This window comes from Anabas testudineus, chromosome 7, assembly GCF_900324465.2.
Source record: "Anabas testudineus chromosome 7, fAnaTes1.2, whole genome shotgun sequence".
Lineage (NCBI taxonomy): Eukaryota > Metazoa > Chordata > Actinopteri > Anabantiformes > Anabantidae > Anabas > Anabas testudineus.
Window position 1 is genome coordinate 18705970 of NC_046616.1, and position 26278 is coordinate 18732247.

General features: G+C 41.9%; 1 protein-coding gene across 4 annotated transcripts; it reads right to left on the bottom strand.

Moving 5' to 3' along the window:
- Positions 1–18: 18 nt before the first annotated feature.
- LOC113166878 (protein kinase C and casein kinase substrate in neurons protein 1) lies at positions 19–25837 on the bottom strand. Of its 4 annotated transcripts, none has more exons than XM_026367065.1 (11): positions 25702–25837; positions 19444–19514; positions 9040–9169; positions 6402–6558; positions 5974–6209; positions 5649–5804; positions 4574–4749; positions 3544–3664; positions 3317–3423; positions 2959–3155; positions 19–1961 (listed from the first exon to the last, which is right to left on the bottom strand). In XM_026367065.1, the coding sequence occupies exons 3-11, from the start codon at positions 9097–9099 to the stop codon at positions 1852–1854; spliced, it is 1320 nt and encodes a 439-aa protein (XP_026222850.1). In that variant the 5' UTR covers positions 9100–9169; positions 19444–19514; positions 25702–25837; the 3' UTR covers positions 19–1851. The 4 variants fall into 4 exon arrangements, with proteins under 4 accessions (XP_026222850.1, XP_026222855.1, XP_026222851.1 ...); XM_026367066.1 differs by lacking the exon at positions 25702–25837 and adding an exon at positions 25524–25679 and having other exon boundaries at positions 1852–1961; XM_026367070.1 differs by lacking the exon at positions 9040–9169 and having other exon boundaries at positions 25702–25762.
- Between the last annotated feature and the right edge of the window lie 441 nt (positions 25838–26278).

The following is a 26278-nucleotide window of genomic DNA, read 5'->3' on the forward strand; positions in this document are numbered from 1 at the left end:
TTCTTTTTGCTATGCTGGACAGCTTTACCCTAAGACACAACTTGTGAGCTGGTGATGTGTTTCTCCTCATGTGTGAGACCCAAACCTGTCAAATCCTGTTCCAGACACAGAGCTAAACACATCTGACTGTTGTCTGTCTGGTGAAATTGAAAAACCTTTAGGACAACAAAGTTATAAAAAGCCTCAGTCCTGTCTAATCAGAAATGTAAGTGCAACCTGGAGCAAGATAACTCACTAATCAACATCTGATACACGCAGTACCTGCTGTTAATTTCTATAAGATTTCAAAAATAACCATGTAATGTAGTGTGCGAGAATCATCTTAACGTGCTAGTGACAGATGTTTCCCCTGTGGCATTGCACAGTGTTTTGTAGACAGTTGACGTTTTTGTGGACAGGGAGACAGCTACAAGTTGATCTTCACTGAAGCTGTTTCACATGTGATATGTGAAGTTATTGCATGGAGATAAAACAGATCGTTGATGGTATTGGATCATTCTTTGGCTCAGCAGGTAAACGGGCCATAAACTGTAACTGGTACTTTTTGCTAAGTTTTTTTAGGGCTTTAAATGACTAGAGAGTACCATGTTTAGACAACATGCCCTCATTCAAGCCCAAATACTACTACATTCATGTCCTGTTGGAGAGGCTTCCATCTTCAGACTACAGTCTGTAGCACAGTGACTCATTGACATGCCGCCATTGGCTCCCTTCGCTGGAAGAAAGGTGCCCAGTGCAGGCATTGTTCAAAACCCCTCATTTTATACTGCAGTGGCAGCAATCTCAAGAAGATGACTTGGTCTGACTGAGGGAATGTGTCACTCATGTTTCTTGTTAGCAGTAGTGGATAAAAATGTGACCTGAATTACTGAACCAAGAATGAAAGCTGCAGAAACGGTGTATTCTTTCCATGAAAGATTCATGAAGATGATATTGTCAAAGGATTTGTGATGCTAAGAAAGAAAAAAACAAATAAACAAACAAAATCAAACACACATAAAGTCAGTTCGTCAACAGGCTTCTCCTCATGAAAACAGAAGCATGTGCATGTCCAGAAGCACGTGATGCTCAAATGTGAACTCTGCATTTGTGGTCGAAGTTTTGCATCAAGTTGTAGCCCACGCAAGGCTGCGGGATTCAGGGAATGCAAGTTGTTGCATAGCGCATGCTGCTATGCAAGTTTAGAAACAGTTATAAACACATAGCACTGCACACAATAGAGAAGGGGCTGGACCAAAATCACACACACACACACGAAAAAAAAAATTAAAAAAAGAAAGAAAAGAAAAGAAAAGAAAAGGAGGATACTGTTTGTGTTATTTCTGCGAATTCTGTGTAACGCTACACAGCATTCCCAATGAAAGAATGACGACTAACCACACACAGCATTAAAAATGCTACACAAAAATGGCATCACACTGTATATACACAATGCAGGTTAGAGAAGCTCACCTTTGTCCAATGGGTATAACTGATTATATTATCTTCCCATTTTCAACAGAACAGACTGCAGTATACTGCAAGTTTAAATAAGCTGCATCATATGTTAAATACAGCTACACAGAGAAGCAATGTGTTCCTGCACTCGACGTTATAGTTGACTGTGTATATACTGGAATAATTGCTGCTCCTGTTTTTAAATGTGTAAGTCCACCCACCCCCAAATGCTGGATAAAATAGATTATATCGATATATCGCCTTTTAGGTTACTAAGTTTTTATTTAGGCAAGACTGCTTGGCGCATCTGTTGGGCAAGGGATGTGTTGCTCTTAAGTCTCTGGCTATGTGCGGTGCAATTGGATGGGACAGTTCACGCTGCCTCCAATGGCATGTCCTTGTCCAGTAATGTGACTAGATTGGCTCAACGTAATTGGCCGGGTACAGTCCCTCTCGGCCGTTGTCCAAACGACCTCTACACCAGCCTTGCTCATCTTCATCTTCAGTCTTGGTCAGTTCATCACCTGTGAAGGAGACCCCACTCCTTAATCAACATGCTGGTCTGTGCCAAATACAATCAATGTATAATGACGACATTTTTGTGTACTCATGTAAATCAGAGATAAGCACCTATAACGCTCACTAGTTACCATGTTCTGACCTGTCAGGAAACAGTCAGGGAAGTAACCATCACAAGCCTGTCATTTTTACATTTATAACATGGATTAAAAAAGAGTTCATTAATGAGCTTTAAGGGGGCTGACAGGTAGATTTTGTTGCCTTTGGACCAAATCAGATTAGTGTTTGTCTCAGTTTGGAGTCTCTGTGCTAAGCCAGCTAACCACCTGCTGGTAAATTGATCTTTCCATCTACAGTAGGGCAAAGCACACAAATACGAATTGGTGTATTTCTAAAAAATGAACCATTCCTTTTACTATACTATCGTACTAGACCGTATGTTATTTCTGCTGTCAGGGAACAGTTCAAACCCCAGTCGAGGTGAAGTAAATTAGTCTTGCCTCCAGGGATTTACCACCTGATAACCTGAGATTACACCTTACCTGAAACTGCGTGGATAAAAATAGCATGTCTACGGTATACGCTATGAGGAAACAAGACGCACTGTACAGCTGGAGCTTCCTCACTACTTATTTAAAGCTTGTCTGTCTTTAAATTGCTATTCATGTCACTGTGTGGGACTCTAAAGCACTCTAGAAGAACCCCCCCAAAGAGCTTGTGTTAATTGGTGGCAAGTGGCTGTAATTTGTTTTCTATGTAGCTATTGTCGACTAATCACTGCTATCATCTATGGAGGAAGGCAGCTCCACAATACAAATCAAGACAGAATATTGGTAATTTCAAACCACCTGTGTCATGCTACAGCTTGTCATCTTGTCCCAAAACCCCTGCTAACAACATCCCAGTGGATTAATTAACAGATCGATGAACACACGTGTGCTTACTCCCTGTGATGTAGGAGAACATCATCATCTCCTGTGTCATCTGGACTCTTCCAATTACCTGCTTTGAAGGAGAGCTCATCCTGTTCCTGGCCTTCATAGTCATAGAGAGCACGCACGCGGACCCCCTTCCCAGTGCTGGAATCATCTTCGAATGAGTTCCCGTTCCCACCATTTTCGTTGCCGGAGTACGCAGCAGGCTGCTCATCATCAGACCACTCAGTCGAGTAAGCTTGGTTCTTATCATAGCTGCTCACGCTGAGGAACAGGAAAAAGGCAGAGTAAGATCTGATGTCAAGTGGCCCATAAGGCATAGATAAGTATTGAGAAACCAACAGGTTTGTGGTGTTTGTTTAGAAAAAAAAAAAAGGCATGATGAGATGTGATTGATGTGATTCAAAGTGATTCCCTGAACTAACCTACTACGGTCACCAGGTGGAGCCACATGGTCAGTGCTCGGAGTGGGTGGGGCTCCATCTGGTTTCTTCTTCTTTGGAGGAGCACTGGCCTGCTCTGGGTTATATTCCTGATTAGGAAAATGAAAGAAAAAAATAAATAAAAGCAGAATAAAAAATGTGAATAAAATAAAAAAATTACAATAATTTAATAATTGTAAATATTTTTTTATAAAGGTTTGATGTTGTACCTCAAATGCAGGCCAGTTCATATGCATCCCCGGTCCATGGTTGTTGCTGAACCACTTGAGGTCCTCTTGTGTGTTTGCAGCTAGGATCGTGCGCTCCAGTTCTCTGTATATTGTGCCATAGCTGAGGAAAGGAAAAGTGGGACAAACAGTGACAATGAAAGTGCCAGAAGGGACCTGGGGGTGCTGCCAATTTGGCACCAGAACCTACAGTGTAGTTAAAATTCTGGGTTGAGACAGATCCACTGGGTCGAGACAGGACTCAAATGTCTTTTTGAGTTTTCTGCTCCAGCTGAAGCCGTCAACAGCTGAAGTACATGCCCCATATAATCCTGGATTCTGGAAAAGGTTATGTTGCTATAGTTTTTCTAAGTCCCTGCAATGTTGAATGAATAAAAAAAACCATATTCACCTTGTGGTTTAATAAAATACCTAAAAATACAGGACAAATAAATATGTGTAGAGTTCCATCAGGTTCATATCAATGCAGGAAGAAAAATATTACATTCAGAAAAAAGCAAGTACAATTTGTTTGGCCTTGAATCAAAACCAGCAAGTTTAATTTTATGTTTAGTTGGTAGTTCTAATATAAACGTTTTAATTTTTGTAACCTGCAGGTTAAAATATAATCAAGAATATATGTTGAATATATGAGTGTTGACTCTGAACAAAATTCAGTTTGGCAGAAACGTCACTGACTGATTCATCAATTAATTAGTGCTGCAAGTCTGAGCGCTAATGAAAAATGCACGGCTGGTTGGTAAGTGTGTAGAGATTAATCGAACTGCAGAGACCTGCACTGAACGTGACACAACAAATCAAACTATCGTCTATTTTCAGTCCATCTGCAATGTGATTACTTCTGATTAAAAGCTATGCAAACATGCTCCAGGAAGTCATTAACCATACTGCAGCAAGACGGTACTTTATAAAGATATTTCAATGAACTGAAACTGCTGAAAACACAGTTAGTGATCCTGAAACAGCAGCTCTGTGGGACATAAAGAAAACATGCTCCTTCAGCTTGACAAACCTTTGGTTCTCGGTGAGGTTAAGATGCCGTTTAATGTCCAGCAAGGCCTCCTTGAGGAAGGTCAGCCTCTTGACTTCATGCTGCTGGCACTGGTCAAACACCTGCTCCATGCTCTCCATGTACTGTGGGGTGCATTTGTTCAGCTCCTCCAGAGACTTCTCATACTTTTCTTTAGCCTGAGACAAAAGACAGAACAAGGCAGAGGCAAATCAACTAGCCACAGAGAACCAGTGATTTAATTATTATTTGTCTTGTTTTAATATCTGGCTTGTTCATTTGTAACTTGACACGGATCAGCAAACTGATCCTAAACACATATGCCCAGACCTTTCGGGTTTGCACTGCAACTCATCTCTGAAGGGATCAGCAAGATAAACCAAGATGAAACACTCACTGTGTGTGTACAACCACAACTAGAACAACACGTTCCCAGCTCGCGGTTCAGATTCGGGAGGCAGACACCCTCTCTAAATTTAAGACTAGGCTTAAAACTTTCCTTTTTGATAAAGCTTATAGTTAGAGATGGATCAGGTGACTCTGAACCATCTCGTAATTACGCTGCTATACATTAGTCTGCTGGGGGAGCACCCTTCACTGCCTCTCCTCTCGTCTATTCATTCAAATGCTACCGTTGCATGTCATTAACTTTGTGTTCTCTCTCTCCCCTGTAGCTGTGTTTCCTCCTCTCTGTCTCCCTCTCTCTGTAGTCCTCTGCAGGTATCCTCGGTATATCTCCAGAGTGCAGTTACAGCTCCTACCGACCTGCACTGTGTTTTTGCAGCTTGTTGTTATTGTTTTTTGTTGCCTGCTGTTCTATTCCCTCTCTGCTTTCCCCTCACCCCAACCGGTCGAGGCAGATGGCCGCCCACCCTGAGCCTGGTTCGCCTAGTGCTGCTGGAGTGGGGCTGTTTGGTTTTCTATATCATTCTGTATACAGTTATATATAACACTGCAAAGTGTCTTAATATGACTTTTGTTGTGATTTGGCACAATACAAATAAAATTGAATTGAATTGAATGTTTTGTATGTAGGCTATTGGTTTCTTCTTTCCTTGGTTTGCAGTCTTCCTCTCACCTTCTGCACATCCTGTTTGCATTTGTCCACCTTCTCGTGGAGTTTCTTCTGCTGGTCTGGTGTGACAGACGCTTCGGTCTTGCCGTTGGCCTCTCGGGCTGCAGCCAGCTTCTCCTCCTTGCAAGCCATGTGGTACGCCTTCTTAGCCGTCTCCATCTGTATGTCCAAACACACAGAATTTCATATTCTCAAAAACATGTACAACCTGATTTGACCAAAGGTGCATAAGGGTCCATATATATTTGCTATTTAAGTTAAAAGACTGAACCAGCTAGTGTCTTCAAGCTACTTCAAGTCTGACTGAATTTGACTCCATGACCCTCACCTCCTTGAGCTTTTTGGCCCATGGTTTCTGAGCCTTCTTGAAGCCTTCCTCTGCCTCTTTGGCCTCTTTAAAGCCTCCGATCATTTGCTTGTGATACGCTTCCTTCTGCCAGTTCTTCACTTTCTCGACGTCGTCGTTCATCAGGTTGTTCTTCACATCTTGGTGCAGCTCACTCACCTTCTCTGCCTCGGTCATCACAGCCAACCAGGCTCTCTCGACAGAACCGTACTGTGGGCCTGGGAGTCCGGAAAATGATTCATTTAAAAAAAAACATTAGGGGCAATATTGCTGTGTTTATACTCAGTCAGTGCTTAGTCAGAAAGCAAAGCTTGAACTGTGTAAACTGAGCTTTGACAAATTGAAAGACAGTGTATAAGACATTGATTTGCAGAGACGTTTATTTTATTGACTCTTTTCTGATAACTGACCTTTTTCAATGAGCTGTCTCCATCTCTTGGACCAGGCAGTTAGCTGATCACCGTAGCTTTTTTCTATCTTGGCCCGCTCCTGCAGGCAGCTCATAAGGTCATTGCAGAGCCGATGGCCGTCATCAAATCTCTTGACAGCACGTTTGTAGTTCCCCACCTGAGAACAAAGAGAAACAGATAGATTAGCACGTGGGACGGCATATCACAAACAAAAAATACACGTGTTTAGTTTTTGCATGTTTTAGTTATAATTTACTTACTATCATTTAATTTGTTGCAGTATCTCTGAAATATCTTATAAAATGTTGATATCAACGTTATATATTTTTTACCATGCTCCTTCAAACATAGCTGCCTCCTTTCTCTGTTAAATGTATATTTACAACCTTTCCTTTTAGACCTCCTTAAAGAAGACATCCTTAAAAAAAAAAAAAAGCCATGCCAGGCTGTGTGGCTCCGCCTCTTTAGTGCCTGCAGGAGGCGTGAGCTCATGGTGCATGATGAAGAGAGGGTAGTGGGGCGGGGGGGTTGCTCGTGCCTGTGCATGTGTAGTTATGCAATAACATGGGCCTGTGTTTGTGTCTGTGTGTGACTATGTATATCTATTTGTGTGTGTGCACTAACTGTGACTGCTTTAATCCCCTTGAGTGGTGTAATGCAGGCAGATAGATTCTCAGGGATAGACGGTGAGGCAGACAAGAATATATACAAACTACAGAGTGCGTGTGTGTGCGTGTATATATATATATATATATATATATATATATATATATATATATAAATATATACACGCAGTCATATACATCACCATTCAGGCGCAGCTCACGGAGAACAAATCAGATGTGTTTGCTGGATGCAGAGCTGCACTGTGATTGGCTCTGACATGAGCATGCATTTCTGGTTACTGGTTGAGATGAGAGAGCTGCAGGAGGCAGTGAGACAGGTGTGTGACGGTATGAGTTGTGGCCTTTGTGACAGACTGCCAAGTCACACCACCACCAACAACAACACACTGGTGGACTGTTTCTTCATATGAAAACACACCTGAGCTCTTGTGTTGTGCACCATACTTCAACACTGTGGCGAATGTGTCAAGGTTATGTCCAGCTGTGTTGTGCTTCTCAGCTTAGTTGTATCAAACATAACTGAGAACGAAGCATGTTTCGTGCATTTTACCAAAAGCTGAGGAGGTCTGAGCTGTGTTGCTAGTATACAGACGCTATAGGCAGGTGCATGTGGTGAAAGGCCGCCTCAGAGCAACCGATGACTGAGGCTCTTTGTGTGTGTCTCTGTGCATAAGAGCCACGATACAAAGAAGTCTCTGTGCTGAGGGAATTCATTAACGCGAACTGGGTGAGTTTAACGCTCGCACACGCATGTATATCAGCACAAGTGAAGATGGATGGTGTTTGTATGATGTTTGTTGTCTGTAATAAGTCAGTCTGCAGCGAACATGATTTACAATGCACACAAACAACAGAACATTCTCCTAAAAAAAAGTGATTGTAATTAAATGAGGTCCACTGACTTAATTTCCCTGCCTAAGCTTGTTTTCTTACTATGAACTTAGTTCAGCTAATTCAACGAAAAGGACCTGGATTGGTACAAAATATGAAAAAAACTTGTAATTGTAACTGTAAATATGTCTAACTACTAATACCTGGAGTCACAGTCCAATTAATTTCATGTTGTAGCTCATACTCTAATCCGGAGTAACTGACTGACTAATTATGAGTATCTCTATTTTTTTTAATCATTCTAATCCTTAGACCTGTTATTTGATTTCTGGGCACAATAGGCTTTATCACAATTTTATCATGTACATGGTGAAAAAGCAACACGAGTCAGCTGGGCGGTTATAGCTAACCAGCACATGAGCACAGGTAGCAACAGAGAGAATGAGAAACGTGGCAGAGGTGTTTTCAGTGCAACCATGAAATACACAGCAAGAGCAAAGAGCTCTGTGTCTGCTGCACAGGTCAGAAACAGTTACTCTGCTTACCATGGACATTCAACTAACCTGCTCGTTGTGCTCTGTTTTTGTGGCGCTGTCTACAGCAGCTGTAGTCTGATGGTGTGTCTCTGATTAGCTGTGTGACGGTAACAGCTGCAGGTATGCCAAACTCTGGCTGCTCACCTGTTTACGCGTACATTTCCTTACTCTGAATGGCATTGTGTTACGTGGTTTGGTTTGATAATGGCATCTCATGCGATCGTGTAATTGGATTGGCTCTTGGCTGATGTTGCTATAGCAACGTGTGTTCATGAATTTTTGGGGGCATGTTGATTTGCAACCCTGCCTGAAGGGGGCTGTGGATTTGTTTACAATTATCATCACATGTGATATCATGGACTGTACCATTAAGGAACGTTGAACTGTTGTTGACTGTCCTTGCTCTTTAAATTAGTTTCTTTTTTATTTCTAAACACATTTTCCTTTTCAGAATCTGTCCAACCGGTATGATATTATTATTATATATATTATATTATATATTATTATGTTTTATATTCTAGATTATTTCAAGAACTTTATTTCACGAGAATATTAAATCCACTCTTGTATCAATATAAGACGAGGAGAAACCATTGGTATGTGTTTCAGGTGGAAACTGGAATGGACATGGTGGTGTGTCTTTACCTCCCAGAAGCTGTCCATGGTGTCGTCAGCACCAACACTTTCATCGTAGGAGCCAGACATTTTCCTGGATGTGGCAAAGCACTCTAATGACTAAACCTGTCCTCTGCAGCAGAGCTGGGTTCCTCATGCACTGAAGGACACAAACAGAACAACAACAACGTGAGACAGTAACATTACACAAATCCAGAAAGAAAACAGTGCATGTGTGTGTGTGAGCAGACACGGAGCGGGCCTCTGCGTGACAGTGATGAACACCAACATGACAATTTTCCCTGCCAACTAGAGCAAACGTTCAGGGTAACGGCTTCTATTTGAAACGTTTAGAATAAGGAGATATATATAGTTTCCTCCGCCACGCATACAACGCCATGACCCCAGCGTGTCCTAAAAAAAGACGCCACAGAAAAATGGAGAATCACACCGCTCTGACCCCGAATCCTTCTGCAGCGCAAATCCTCACTTTGACGCGTTACATCTGAAAGATTGCTCAGCAACACGCATTCTACACATCACAAAGTCCGCAGCCCAGAAATGTCACAGACACACATAAGCACACACAATGAAACAAGATCAGCATGCTTATTTATACACCTATAGATCCTCTAATGGGGTGGTTTAGCCTATTACTTTGAAAAGCTCACAGAATACAATTCTTGCTGGATTTCCTCCAGCATTTAAGGTGATTTATATTTATTTGTTTGACATGTGGTCGATTTCTAACCACCTAGGTTAAAACAGAAGAGACTGCTAGATGCTATATTGGTATTGAACTCCTAATCCATTTTGTTGGATTCCTGCGCACATGACTAATGTCCTTCCTTTCACACGGAGCTCTTCATTGCATTGCAACAACCAATATGACCGTGCAATGTGTGTGACCATGTATGTGACTAATAAAAATGCGACTTTGTTGATAATATTCCTGCTGTGACATGGTTACTTGGTCTTTATAATTAAATCCAGTTGATTATGGTTATTATCTACTTGTGCACACGGTGCTAAATGAACATTTATTAGAGATTTTAATTAAAATGATAAAGACTTTTGCAACATGCTATGAAGGGCACAGTGTGACTGATTGATTCTTAGTATGCAAAGTCTAAATGAAGCGTTGGTACAGGGCAGTGCAGATGAAGGATGACTCGGGGCCATTTGAGATTATAAGCTGAGTTGGCACTCTGGAGTGTGCTGCATCACAGGCAGCATTTTGTTCAAATATTACCAGCGACCTCCATGCTTCATCCTTCAACTTAATTCCAGCAACATCCTTCGTCCCCAGAATGAGTCATTACCTGTCTTGCATCCAGCGTTAGGCTCCATTTGAACTGGCCTGACCTCACTTTCCTGCGACATAAACAATGTATTTGTCTTTGTGAGAAAAAGAGGAGTCGTGAAACTACAAGGTCATCTCATGAAAGTATTTTTTTAGTAGCAGCTTCTGCAACAACGTTCTGTTTTTTCATACTTATCAAACTGTTATCTGTGGAACATTTGTATCCAGTGGGACTGGTTCTGGTTTCAACTGCACAACAAGCAATTTAAATGCAATTCAGCCACGGTTTCTGCATAGAGCTGACAGATTCTGCAGAGATGTATTTTATCAAAGGCTTATTGGTGGTGGTTACTGCCACCAGCCACTTCACCAGTCTGCGTGGCTCGTAACAGTCAGTGGCTATTTCAGGACGGCACTCTGTGCTGCGCTACACAAAATACCAAAGAAATATTTCATCATTTATCTATTTTACTGTCGACGTCTGACTAAGAACCTGCTTGAGCCTCTCAGTTGCACTGGGGTCAGCAGCAAAGTATTTTTCTCAAAATTCTTCATTTTCTCTGAAAAGACGTCTCTAAGACTTTCAGAATAAATACGCAATGTTCTCTTTGTGGTCTACTCCTCCATGTGAGCTGTACAGTGTTTGACACAAATGCCAACTGTGTGAGCTGTTACTATTCACAACAATACTCCAATACAAAAAAACTTTTTATAACAAATCCTCAACTAATGTATGTGTTGCAAGAAAATCCGGTGCAACTGAAAGGTTAAGCTCCCCTAAAGTAGCATTTCTTAATCCCAGCAACAAACCAACATTGGTCCAGCTACCTGCTCATCAGCTCAGCCGTCCAATAAGTTTCTTGGCCTGTGTCTGCAACACCTGGTGACATCAAAGTCATTTAAGCTCCCACACGATGTCAGAATCCCAGCACATAACAAAACATTTAGCCAAAACGGACACACTTAAACCAGCATCTGATGATATCTAGAAAGCGTTTGGATAAACCAAATCATTCCCAGATAGTGCACCAAACATTTCTCTTGAATTGATTAGCCAGACTTGTTTATTTCTAAGAACTGTGTGAACAGAAGTGTCACAAGCTTTGGTTGGTTTGGTAGCGCAGTAGAAAGAGAATACATCCAAAAGAAAGTCACAGTTAGTGCACACTGTGGGAAAGTGTTGTGTGTCCTATGTGATAGATAACAGTGGGGGGTGGGAATGGTAAGCATCCAGGAGAGGGGCTTATTCTGCAGTTATTGAGGTCAATCCACTTCAGCGACTGTGAACACACCTCACATTCCCCAGTGTATTAACTGGTGATGGAAGTCTACAGTGAAGACTGTACCTAGCACTGCTCCATGTTTACCAGAGTCAATAAGAATAAGAAAACAGGCCTGTTTATAATGAAAAAAAGACTAAACGTGAGTGTATCCTTCAGTTTTAAACAGCCCCATCATTAACTAAAAACACTTGCTGCTGTAAATGAAGGTCTTTCAGAGGTCTATTGTGGTTGCTCAGACTGTTTTGTTATCAGACGCTGTCAAAATGCACCAATTCAAAGTTTTGCACACTAGTGAATAACTAAACATTCTGCAGCGCGTTCACTTACCATCAATGTCTCCATCATTGTAAATGAAAAGAAAAAAACTATCTCAGAAATGTGAAACCCCTTCAAAACCCACTCCTTGATGTTTGATCCTGTAATCCAAATACGTCCGCTATAGTTGGTACTTTTAATGACAAATGAACGCAACTGCAATTTTTATTTTTGCAGCCTTGACCTCTGTGGCCAAAGTGAACCCAGTGAGGACGATAAGTCTGACCAAACTAGCATGTCTCAGAAGCTGAGGGATAATCCTGCAGTGTGCCACTTGAGTAGCTTTAAAGGGGGAGGGTGCTGGCCGGGAAGAAGAGCACAGGAGCAGATAGGATGAGGGCGGCAGAGAGACAACAAGTAGGAAGACCAGCGTGAAACTGTAATTATGAAGTTATGTATGGACGGTATAGTTCAGCTGCAAGAGACCACGTTGGTGCATTAGAGCTTGTTTTATCGTTATGTTTTATAAAGACTACACATGCACTGCTGGCTTGCGAGGCACTGAGCTCACAGCAACACGATGCAACGAAATACTGCGGGTGCCTAATGAACGCAGCCCTAACAAAGTCAGATGGTCTAGTGTTGACAAAGCTTTTAAAGCACTGAATGGGAACCACAACAAACCTGTAAGCTTATTACAGTAAGACGATTTCAGAGAGATGAACTACCTTTACTCCAGCACATTACCAAGCTCACTGATCAGACAATAGCAATTTAAAGACAAAGCTGCTGACCAAAGCCTTGTATACTGTAGTGAGTTTTGTTCTCGTCTCTGGTAATGTATGGTAGTAAAAAACAGCTATGACTGCACTTGTATTTAATACGACTTTTCAAATTTAATGAGTAGAAACTCTCCCTGTGCGGGTGTTTTGATCTTCAGTTAGTTTACGACGCCTTCTGGCTGTCTCTTCGTTCTGTCTGATAAAGCCCAGCATGCCATCCTCTTCTACTGACTGAGTAAAAGAAGACGCACAAGCAGGGAGCCACAGGGAGGTCTTTCACTGAAACATACTGTAGCAAGGAGAGAGTGACAGGGAAAGACAACAGTGGCAGGTTGGAGAAGAGGAGGCAAGATTGTGATAGAGATGGAGGAAGGGACAAGCTGCACAGGAGAAGGCTGGGAGAAGATGCAGCAAGCTCGGGATGTAACGTGGAGTCGGTCAGACAGCTGGACGGTTCCCGAGTGGAACAGAAAGAGCCAAAGGTCCAGCTGAACACATCAGGACAGAGATGTGATTCATCTCACGGCATAGCGCGATATAAGCACGCTGGTTGGACGTTGCCAGGAGACGGAGCTGCCTTGTACAGACTTAACACAAACCACAACAGTCAAGGACGTCATGAAGCCGGACATGTGACTGATGTTTGAGACAAGAGCAAGAAGGCCGGCTCCATGATGCAACGCCAGCTGCCCATCTCACGGTGGACTTGTGGGAAGTCTCTGTGGAAAGCGCACGTAGCCAACCTGGTCATTAGAGTGGAAGTCGACAAAAGAAAGAAGTTTTATATTATATATAATATATATTTTATAGCAGAGAAACTTAATTTAAATGGAGCCATAGAGATAGAAAGGAAGGTGATGGTGGTCGTGCATTTATCAGCTGAATGTGTAATGTCATGCCCGTGAGCCCTCTTCACTGTTCGCCTGGGCATGAAATGTATTCACATGGGACAGTCAAATCTGAAGTGACATGTTGGTCCAGATGGGAAGTCTGCAATAGAATTTGGAAAAAGAAAAACAACCTCTCATCTTTTCTCTCCCCTACATCAGCTCACCACCAGCTGAACCTCTATTGGTCTCTATCTGTTAATAGACAGCTCCAGTAAAGTCTAGAAGAGGCATGTGCTACCTGAGTGGTTCTTGCATGTTCATGAAATTGTCTATTTTTAGAGTAAACTTGATTAAGAGTCATACTACAACCATGGTAGCAGCTGTAAGGCAGTTTGTTTGGTAATCATAACAACATAGCCAGGCTCACTAATCATTATCAGTATCAGCAGAATGAATCCAGGAGAGTACAAACACACTTTGTCTGCTAAATTACAGAGAAGTATATCTAAACTAATTGGGTGGAACATTCATCCTGCAGCAAGACAATGTTCAGAATCAAACTAGAGCTCAACCAACTCAACACAGACTTCATCTGAGGGGGTTTTTGACTGGTCAAGTCGATCACCAAACCTTAACCCAACTCAAAAAATGTTTTGCACCAGCTGAAGGTGAAACTGAAGAGAAGAAACCCCCGAAAACAAACAATACCTGGAGGAGGCTGCAGTAAAATATATGAAAAGAGGAAACCAGCTGTAACTGTAACAGACTCATTGGCTTGATGCAGTTATTACAAACAAGTTGGATCTACTTAAATCCGTTCCAATACTTCTGCTCTCTTAAAACCTTGGCGTTCTGATACAAAAGGTGCTCCGTTCTATGCTGTTTAAGAAATCTAACCAGGAGAAAGCAAGCTGAACTTTGGTCTCATATCGATCTTTTGATCTAAACCTCAATGTCTTCAGCAGCGTCTACTTAAGAAAACCCACCAACACTGCTGTCTGGAGAATATTGCAGTGGTGAACAGAGTCTCTGAGTAGAAAAAGCAGAATGTATAAATGCAAAATGTCACTGAGCGATAAACTGTCACACACAAATTGATGAGGGCGAGACTTCCTAATCCCACCGAGGTCACGGCACACCTGTCTCTTATCACCTACAGCATCAATATGTCACATTCAATCTGTCAACCACAATCATCGGGCATTCTCCAAATAACTGCGTCTCACCAACATCAGCACAGCTATTGCCCAAACACAGATTTCATTCAGATCTGTAATGCCTCTATTTGGCGAGGGAATATTTCCTCCGTCTGTTTGATTGCAGCTGCTAGATATTACAATGTAGCAGCCCAGTCGATCGGGGCCTTTGCCTGTGCAGGCTAACTCCGTGGGTCATGATTTGAAGCAGACAAGCGCAGGATGACTCAGCTATCTGATCATCAAGGCCCCCAGAGATGCCCTGGGTTGCTGCACAAGAATCAAGTTTCTGCATCACTGTTTATTCTTCATGTGTGTGGGGTCCCTCCCCATAGCCCGTTTTTAATCAATATCTATTTTGTGTGACTGTGTGAGTCAGCAGGTGCGGCACTGCTCAACAGTCCCAGCACAACAGACCAACCAACAATTTATTAGCACTACGATTTAACTAAATAACAGCAGCATTAATGTTATGCTCCATTGATTTTCTGTAGGAAAATGTTCTTTCTTTCCCCCCCCCTGACACCACGGGGAGGTCGGGGATCGTGGTCATCAACAGGTCATATGGAGCTGGTAGGGAGGGAGCAGAGTAGATGCTGACACATCATCAGCTGCCTCTCATATGACAACCTATAAAAGAGTGTGTGCACAGCGTCGCTCTCCACAATCTGGTTTTATACAGACTAATATATAACAAAATGAAAAAGGGGCATCCTGACAGTTGTACAAGGTCACGTCCCTTCTTGAATTCATTGTGTTCAAGGTTAAACCAACAAAACAAACTGTCACCTTCATGCAGCTGCCAAGCTCTCAACTAAATGAAAATAGGCAAGAGCTCTCTAGTCCTGCTTTAGCTTTCTTTCACTGATTAAAAGTTCATTTTAGAATTCATTTAATGAAGATTTTACTGCCCACGTTTCAAGTGCTTGATGGATTGGTCTTTTTTTATCTTAATTTCATGCTTTTTTTTCTCTCTACTTTAATTGGCGTGATGGTTTGATATATCATTCTCAAGTTTATTATGATTCTTATTCTTATACCCCCGGAAAAGACAAACAAAAACAAAATCCTGACACAATGAATAATAAATCAGATGGACAACGGCACAGAGAACACTAAGAACACATAGAGACTACAAATGCATGCTACCACAACAGACTGAAAAATAAAGTGAACTTGATCTCTTTTTAGTTTAAACTCTTTGCCTGCTGCCTTTCTGTGAATGGGAAAAGTACTGTGTGGGCATGAATGCATCCTAATCACTTCACTGTCAATACAATATAGCTCAAGCTAAAATATGAAACTGAACTAAAATAAGGCTTACCTTTTAAATTTGGGCTACTTTACTCCTGTGTGATTTCACACTTCACCTCCTCTGCACATCCTCTCTGTTATGTCACTTCTATCCAACCTAACTTACCTAACACAGGAAAGGTTTACAGTTGCTGTTCTTTACTGTAAACTCTTTAAGTTCAGCACAGCAAACACTTTTTCGCTGAGTATGTTATTCAACAGTGACATGAGTGGCTGGAAAGGCTTGACACTTGTGCACAGCATTAGTAAAAACTGGGCTGTGCAGACATAACTTGAAGCATTTCCAGTGCACAGGAGAAATGAGACATTTTCTCTGTCTGCTTATGTACATGCATCCTGCCCAAACACCCGTGCCAGCATATCTTCACAAAGTACTATCCTCTTTGTGAAAAATCCTCCATCAAGAAGAGATAAACCGTGAGAGATCCTGGACAGCTGGATACAAACAGATGGACACAGACACAAAGAGAGAGACGGAAAGAAACTACTGAAAGAAACCCTTTCTATATAAACCCCTGAACTTGGTTGTTAAGTGGAAATATAAATTTCACAATAGGCAGCATCTAAATGTACACACACACACACCAAGTTGTGATTTAACAGTGTCCCGAGCGCTGCTGCAGTGGTTATGTAACGATCAAACCTCTTGCCACAAGCCTCCTAGTGACAGTGTGATGAAGACAGGGAGAAAATGGCTGGGGGAGGGCAGAGAGAGAGAGAGAGAGAGAGTAGCGGCAGAGATGCACAGCAGAGCAGAGGAAAGGGGGAGACAGGGATATTGTGATGGGTGGTGATGAAGGAATGAACTGCAGACATGCAGAAGTGGCTGTGAGATGGAGCGTAGAGGACGGAGGTTCCAGTCCAGTTTTTCCTGATGTCCAGGCAGACGGTGGGCGCAGAGGAAGGGAGGCAGTAAATGAACGAGTCTGAGAATGTGCTCTTCAAACACACCAGCTTTCTGCTGTCTTATTGTCTAGCTGCCCGATGCTGCACTGAATACTGATGGGCATCAAAAACATGTGTGTGTGGAAAGAGCGGAAGGTGATGGTCAATGGTGCAACTCGCTGTTTTAACTAAAAACATATACAATGTATCTCAATATTTAAAACTAAATTAGATGATATTTTTATTTATATTATTATGTTTTTTAAATGTTTCTACCCTTATCCATTGCAGAACTTTTGTTGGTGCACGAGGGGGAAGAGAGGAGGGACTGCATGGTAAAATGAGAAGTCTTTCATAATTATCTGCATAATTATTCTGCATTTTGAAAAGATATAAAAGCAGCTCTGTGTTGTTGTACTTTGGTGCAGCGGTTGTTTGAGCTACATGATAATGGCAACATGCTAACATCCTCACTATAATGAAGGGAGTTAAAATGCTGTATTAATTACTGTATTTTCGTTTGGTGTGTAAGCAGGCTGACATTTTCAAACTAATGCTGACGATAAGTACCACTGACACTTGTACTGTCTGTCATTTGTTTTTTTCAGCATTGGGCAATTTGATGACAAAGGAAAAAAGTCAGAGAAGCCATAATTACAATCCATCTTAAAGGAAACATAACTGTTACAAAATCCTCCAATGAAAACCTCATGGTGGTTTTAGTAGAAAAGCCACAGGGCCAACAAAGACAGTACGGCACATAACCTGGCATCCACAAGCTCCAAATTCCAGCTAACACACACACACACTAAGTCAGCTTAGAGATCCACAAACTGAATAGTCATAAGGCCAACTGTGTACCGAATGACTGAGCAGAAGACTCAAATCACATCTGTGCTGCAAAAAGCTGGACCAGGACTACGTTTGCAATGCGAGTCAATTTACAGCAAACATGCAAGACCTGAAAGCCAACGCCTGATCAGATTTTATCCAGTAACAATACAGCCAGCAAAAGCTCATTATAAAAACATTAAATTTACGTCCGCTCGAATTGGCACAAGTAGTATTTATTTAAAGCAGTCTTGACAAGTGAAAGTGCCAATTTGGCCTGCAGAGTGAGGGACTGATAAGCCTGAGCCAAACTAGTACTGGTAGTTGTTAAATAAAGACGGAAAGCAAATCAATAAGCTAATCAGCGAGTGTAAATGTTTCAATGGAAGTATTGGCTAACTAGCCGGAAGATAAGCAAAGAAAGCTTAGGCGACCTCCTCAGCAGGCACCGGGAATAAGCAGTGATTAACTCCAAATCTGCCTTTAAGATATTAACACCATCCCACTTTCTAATTTTCTTTTTTAGGCCACGCGGCAGAGTGCGGCTCAGTTCAATAAATGAACTAAATAATAAGGATTAGTTTTACTTTTCAGTATTTTTGATATTAAATGTTACTGCAGGATCAACATCCAATCAAGTCGCACTGAAAAAACAACAGGTGTCATGTTTTCTGATTGTGAAGTGAAACCGTGTGATGGTCTGGTTTGTCCCCCAGTCACATATTTCATGTTATGATAAGTTTAGTGGTTTTCTAAAGATCTAAATGGACAGAAAGTAGGTCACAAATTAGAGTCTGGACAAGACTAATAGATACTGCACCTAGTGATGATGGTATTTTTTCTTTGTAGCTGTGCTTCCTTGTGGGCTCCTAAGTTCCTATTTGTCAGTAAACACTCTCAGGCTATATTTGCCTGACCCAGCTTCCTCTTCTAGTCCAAACTGTAAGGATCCCCGGAGTAACGTGACTAAACTGGACCATCATGTTCTGATGAGCCTTCTTGCATATACAAACACCAAACAGTCTGTGCTCATCAAGCTGCTCACACGCCCCGCTGCAGCGTGCTTCTATCATAATGCACACAAACAAAGACATCAAACACGGAAATCAATAACCACCAGTGTCATCGTTCCCTCCCTGTGAGACAGCTAAAGCTACTTTTAGGGAGATAATGAAAGTCAATTCTGAGATAATCTCCTCTAAAAGCAAAAAATATATAACTATATAAGAGAGTCCAAATGATATCGCCACCTGAGAGACTACAGATCTGCGGATACGATCTACCGGAGAAGCTAGAAAGCTGAAATGCAGCCTCATAGCAGCACTGTAATCCCTCACAGTATATTATGTTAGTTGTGCAGTACATGCTTATGCATGTTCTGTAGTTCTCATTAAGATCAATCCAATATGAAAGCCACAAATGTGCAACACGTTGGGCCCCATCTCCACTTAGCTCAAACTGGGACACCCTTATGAAATATTAAAACTATTGACAAAGATCTGATAACTATATTCCAAAGATCTTTGTCAATCCTAACAGTCAGATCAGCTTAGATCTAATTGATCTAACTATTATTTTTTATTTATTCATTCATTTTGAGTGTGTCTACTGTAAGTTGTGTGTTTAGCATTAAACATTACAAAAGGCCCTTAATAAGTGTATTGGGTCTGTGCTCCAACCAGACAAACCTGTGCAATGCCAGACACAACAAAGAAAACAGAAACATCGATATTTTGGAGGACAGGGACAACTCACCTTCTCCACCAGTGGGAGGTCAGGTTTCCATAAACCTGAGAGAGAGCTGTTGGTCCCCTGCAGGAGATCACCTGTAGAAAGAAAAACATCAGATGTACTGATCAGTCCTTTTAGGGTCAAGTAAAAATTAGAACAAAGCGTTGCTAAATTGCTATAAATTGTAATCAGCTCAAAGTGTCAAATAACTTCTTTATCTTCAGAGAAACAAAGATACAAAGAGATTAGTCAAATTTCATTTTCAATAGTCCCAATCAAGAATAGATCATTCAACTTTGAAACTGTTAAAACTGGAATATTTAATTATAACAGCTGCTTCAGTTTCTTTATAGCAGTTTTACTAATACACCAGCTGCTGTGCAAAATGAATATAAGCACAATTACTAACAAAATGAGCTATATAGTCAATTCACATTCAAAAGTCGCATTTCTGGTGTGAATGTGTGGCAGTAGACAATGTATTACACTGATGTAAGAAGCCAGGAAACTGCCTGCGGCAAGAGATAATGCACACATCCAGCACTGTGCATATACTGTATGATATTAAAAAGGTGGAATCTTTCATCTGTCGCTAACACGTACCACATTTTAACAGTATGCAGCCCACACAAAACAAAAAGTCCAACACATGCTGTACTGTTCTCCCACACTACAAAACAAAACTTTAAAGAGCCACATAGCTGGAAGGTATATGAGATGTATCTAATAGTATAGAGTGGCAACAAAAACGATGTGAATCCTTTGGAATTTCATGGTTTTCTTGCATTAATTTGTCATAAAATGTGATCTGATCTTCATCTGAGTCAACAGTACTGACACTTCACGTCCACAAAATGTTTTGTGGACTGATGAAACTAAGATCTGAACTATTTGCACAAAACACACAGCACTACATCTGGTGTGAAAAGGTCACTGCATAACATCATGAAAACATCATCCCAACTGTACAGTATGGTGGAGGAAACATCATGATTTGGACCTGCTTTGCTGCATCAGGCCCTGGCCAGCTTGCAGGGATTGGGGGGAAGATGAATTCCCAAGTGTATAAACATTCAGGATAATGTGAGAATGTCTGTACATCAGCTGAAACTCTGTAGAAGTTTGGTGACGTAACAGGACAATGACCCAAAACACACAACAGAATGGCTTCAGAAATCAAAATGTGCCTTTTGAAGGGGCCAAGTCAGAGCCCAGACCTCAATCAGTTATTATTTCCAAGGGTTCACATACTTTTTTCACTAGCACTATGAGGTTTTTATGGTTGTTCTCAATAAAGACATAATAGATCCAAATTATTTTTGTGTTATTATTTTAGGCACATTATATTTGTTGATACTCTTGACTTAGATAAAGATCAGATCACATTTTATCACAAATTAATGCAGAAAACCATGAACTTGCAATTCACATACTTTTTCTTGCCACTGTATAAAATAAAAACAACAGCACCATTAACACCTTGATACTATGATTGTTTCAGATATGCTTAGCAGTATGTTCACATGAATTGAAAGGATCACAGTGCTCCTTTTCTGCATTTTCATTCCTGGCTGGAGGTTTTCTGTGCTTAATTTACATAATATAAACATAAAAAGAAAGGAGATCTTAACTCAATCTCACACTCGGCAGTTTGATAACACATGGACTGAGCCTTCATGCTCTACATATAAAATAGCTAGATTAAATTGAGACAAACCTGAATCATTGTTAATCATCAAGCAAACATGCCTGTTTGTTTTCTATCCCTGTAAATGGAATATTTTTGGATCCAAGACTGCTGGAAAGAAACCACAAGTATGAAGATGTCAGTTTGGGCTCTGGGAAAATGTGACGGGCATAATAAAGAAATGTATCATTAGTTGCTGCTCTAGCATCAGCGTCACACTCATATCATCATACGGCCATTTTGTCTCGTCTTTTGTACTTAGACATTCGGCGTGGAGCGTTGACGAGGTCACGTGAGTTCAGTTCAGCCTAATCTGCCTTCAGAAGTGTCATTTGTATATGAATAAGCTTGTGCTTTAGTCATTTATGTAGCGTGACTGCATCCGGGTGCAGCCATTCTCTCACGTGCTCCTGCACCCAATGCACAGGGTAATCAGTTAAGATAAAGGACGGCTGGCTCGAGAGGCAGAATCACGACAAAGTAGCCCACCCACGATATGAAGCATGTTGAGATGTGGGCACCATCTGACGACTATATGGCTGCTGCCACATCCAAGTGAGTCTGGCACAAAGTCACGTTAACATGCTGAGTCATGATCGTTTTATGCTATTGGTGTTTTTCATCTGTGACTGTAATCATATAAAAAAACAAAACAAATGTGTGATTCTACCTTTGCAAATGCGATTATTTGTTTACCTTTCTGCATCTTGAATAGTAATAAATGGATATTTATGAGTTGTAGACTGCTGGTCAGGTGAAACTCCCTTGAACACGTCACTCTGTAATCTGTAAAACTGTCGTCAGTCTAAATGACACAAATTGAAAATAATGGTTAGTTGCAGATGTGGAGCTTTACTAGAAACTACAACAGACGGTGTCTCTCCACACACGCATGGAATATGTCCATGGGGAACACACCCTCTAGTGTTCAAAGCGGCGACCTGAAACTGCAGGTACAATCACTGGTGCACAATTAATGTATAAACAAAACCCGTTGATTGTTATGTTTAAGGATTCCCACCAGTATTGGTCCGAACTCCAGTGCGTGATGACTACTCTCAGCTGGCAGAATGGGACTCCATTTTAAATTGCCCAAAAGCTCAATGCTCTGACTGAGGTCGAGACGCAGCTACATGATGATTCAGGGTCTGCAAACCCTGACATGTTGCAGTGAAACTGCATAAACGGCACCGGCGAACGTAATCCTCCATCATGCTGCTCTACGAAGTGAAACACGTGTGAGTAGAAAGACACTCGTTAATGCATCTGGTAAAATGATTATTCCATAAACATTTCATAAAAAGAATACGAATAGCAGAATTGTGAATCTCCCTGGGTTTAATTTAAAATAGTGTGGGAAGCAGATTCACAGAACAACAAAATAAAGATTCTTTCAGTGGTATGAAAGGCGCCGTGGATGTTTTTAATCAACTCCAATGTGAAAAATCTTCAACCAAGTAAAGAGTCTTCCCCTCCGCGTGTGTGTTTCCTCTGCACTGAGAGAAACGAGGCACTCCGACTGCCCTTCAGATTCTCCCTTCTTACATTGCGTCTTTTTTTCACACCTCTTCAGACACCACTCTGTCCCATGTTAACAAAGGAACAACAGCCTTTAACCCTTTCATCTGCAGCCACACTAGGGAGGGTTTTGAAAAAGGAAAACAGCCTCATTATTTCGCACGTTGCAACACACACACGTTAGCAAGCATCTCCATATATCTCATCTGGAGATATATGGAGAGAATCAGTTCTAACCAAAGCTTATTTTAAACCACAGCCACAGTTAATAATAAGTAAATTAGATTGGATGCTCAAATCAGAGTTTGATGCACTTAATATTTAGATTTTCATCTATCACTTATACTTTAGATTTCTCACATTACAAATAAGAACAAGCGACCAAGTGACAACAGCTTGAACTGTAATGCTTCCCACAAATCCCACGCTCCTATTAATCCTCTGTCAGTTATTTTGGACACAAGGCAAAAAGAAACCAAACTGAAGAGAAGGTGGATTAAAAACCACTAAAAAACGTTGCTTGAAACAAATACACTTTCACTTTTACTAAGGCCCTACATAAACATTCACATGTCACAACTGTTCTGTGAAGATAACCACAGATAGAGGCAGTGGCTGCACGAGAGCACACCATAATTCAATTCTGGCTTTTTAAACCTCCCCAGCTCCTCAGAGGCTGCCAAAGCAAAATTTGAAAAAGCAGAGAAATACAAAAAGTAAAAGTCCAAACACAGAGGGAGGACAGTCTTCTTGATGAGCTGTTGGGCCAGCATGAGCCACCAGAGCAGGTTCTGTGCAGAGTGGCACAGATTCTCCACGTCTGTGGACTCCAGTGGAGGGATTCTGCTGAAGGATATTCTCTCATAATGTGATTTGACGATAGTGATAATGTCTAAAAAACGACTATAGTCGTTCAGCTCAGTTAAGATCTGGTGACTTTGATGACCTGGCAAATAATAACGTCACCCTCATCGACCCACTCAGTGACCCCTAATGCCCTGTGGGTGGGCGCGTGGCTTCCTGGGAGAGACCGCTCTCCTGTTTTAAAGTCACTTATATGGTTTCCTATTCTCATCTCGATCCAAAATCAGAGTCAGCTGGGCCCGCACGGCATTTTTATACCTGCCACAAAGCGTGAGCAGTAACATGCAGTGAGCTCTGTGGAAGCCTCTACATTTGTTCTATTTCTTGAATTTCTAATCTGTCTGAAAGAAAAACTCTCTCGACGACGGAGGCACGCGGATACTGCAGGGACAAGCACACTGTACACAGAAAGAGGTACAACTGTGGAACGATTGGAACTCTCTTATCAAAGAAGGAGTAAACAAGATTATAAATCTGCCCAATGTCAGCTTGGTGCCACAGACAAAAAAAACTATTGATGTTTGATATTAAGGTGATCTCAGTACTTCCAGATTTAGGCTTAAATAAGCTGTGGCATGTGGGTTTCCCCACTTGGAGGAAATATGAAGATATATAGAGATTATTTGAAGATTTATTATACGTTTTGTGAAGAAAGGATTATAATAAAAAACCTTACACTACTCTCCCTTTGCCAAAATATTGGGCAGTTCCTGGTGAGGCTCTTCCAACTTGGCTTCACATTTAGGAGGCTGCTAATAAATAGCAGGCACTCTTGAATTCGACACAATTGAATTACCCCCCCTGACAGTATGACCAGCTCTCCTCTGCTGCCTCGTGTCGGCCTCTCTTGGGGCACCTTGGCTGCTGACAGACACGCACTCCAGCAAACGGAGGCTTCAGCACCACGGACAGCTCCAAAACAAACCGAGGCGGACCTGCCTGTCGTTTGCAGCGTCACCACCGCGTGAGGGAAAAAGTTCCGGGGTTTGATGTGGAGACACGTTACAGCCCTTCATGCGTCCTCCATGGGGAGAATGCGTTATGCCTTTAGACACGAGAGGACGTTTCAGTAGAAGGTGGGAGCCGCGGGCTTTGAGATCTACCGCTAACCAGCACCTGACACAGCATCATCATCATCATCATCATCATCATCATCCCAGCTTTTCTGCCGCTAAACGCGCAAATGTGATTATGAGATACTTGGTCAGCTCTAAGCCTGGATGCATTTCAGCTCGGGAGCAGATTTGATGAATGATTAAAAGGACCACATGCACCTAATCCCATGTAGAAAACAGGACGCTCCTCCTCCTCCTCCTCCTCCTCCTGTGGCGCTGCTGGTTTGTCAGGCAGAAAAAAAAAAAAAGAAACAACACAATGACGCGTCTCGCTGCGCTGTGACAACCAATTACATAACACCGGAGCGGAGCGCTCTCATTAGTATTCGCGTCCATTTCACCAAGAAATCCTCACATACAGAGCAGGGCGATTCCTGACTCCTCTCCGCCGGTTTTATCCCGTAAGAATGCATCATGTAGATGTAGATAAACAACAGCTACGTCTTTGGTCGACGCTTCTCAAATTCCCACTCTTGTTTACCCATTTGGCGCACGGAAAAGGAACATAAAATGGCAATCCCTACACAGCCTGGGCCACTAGCTCCACATCCTACAGCGCACTGGCGATGTAGAATAACGTACTGACAGTGTCTGTGCTGAGAAAAGCAGATTTAAGCAGATGAACACTTTGCATCACCAGTACAGCTGGTGCACCGAGGTCAATTTTGCTAATCCTGCCAGGGCAGGTGAGAGCCCTGCATGACAAAAACAACACCTTGCATCGTCCTACAATGTAAAAGGAAGTAAGGGAGACTGTGCAAAGCCAAAGCAAACAGTCTGCGATAGCAACGTAACCCAAGATCATGCATGATCGTCCTCTTCAGCATCGGCGTGTGCAAACAACAGTACACAATATAAAATGACGTATGCATAATTCAAAAGCTGCTCTATCTACGGTGTTACTAATGAATCTGCAGTACTTGGTCGGTTACGCAGCGGAGAGGGGATGAGACATTATCCAAACCATGGGAAATGGTGTCAGATTCCTTTATCCCCGCGTCGCCGTTTGCTAAAAGCGATGCTGAGCTTCTGTTCCCACTGCTGCAATGAGGCATCAACACCGAGCAGACACACACACATCCACACACGCCGACTTACCAGAGATGCTGCCGCTGCTGAGGTGGACCACTACACCAATCGCCTGTGCTGCAAAAATAATTCAGTATTTCCCCTTGCAATGACAGAAGGTGACCCTGCGTTTCTCCGCAAGACTCTGCATCCACTAGATCACGATGTACGCAGCAAGGGGGAGCTCCACGGCACAGGCGCGCGTCGGGGGGATGGCCCAGCGATTTCCTTTCAATGGATGACAGGAATAGAAAATAGAAAAGAGTGTGAGAATTCAACTCAAAAATATAAATGTTTTTAAATATGCTTCACATCATTGGCCACGTGTGTTTAAGAATAGATTTGCTAGATGTGTCGCCATGTGCACGTAGGAGTGGGTTATTTGTATTCTTAAGGTTTCATTAGCAGGGGAGTCTTGTGTGGATGAGTCTGGATGAGTAGAAAATATTTTTTTCCATTATTAATAATACAGCATTTTTAAAATATTACGAAAGTTCCTGAAGAGGGGAGAGCCCCAAGGGTGACTTCCACTTTCCAGCCAATGAGGAGAGCGAATGGGATGAAGAGGCGTCACCCCCCCTCCCCCCCCACAATCTTGTCAATCACG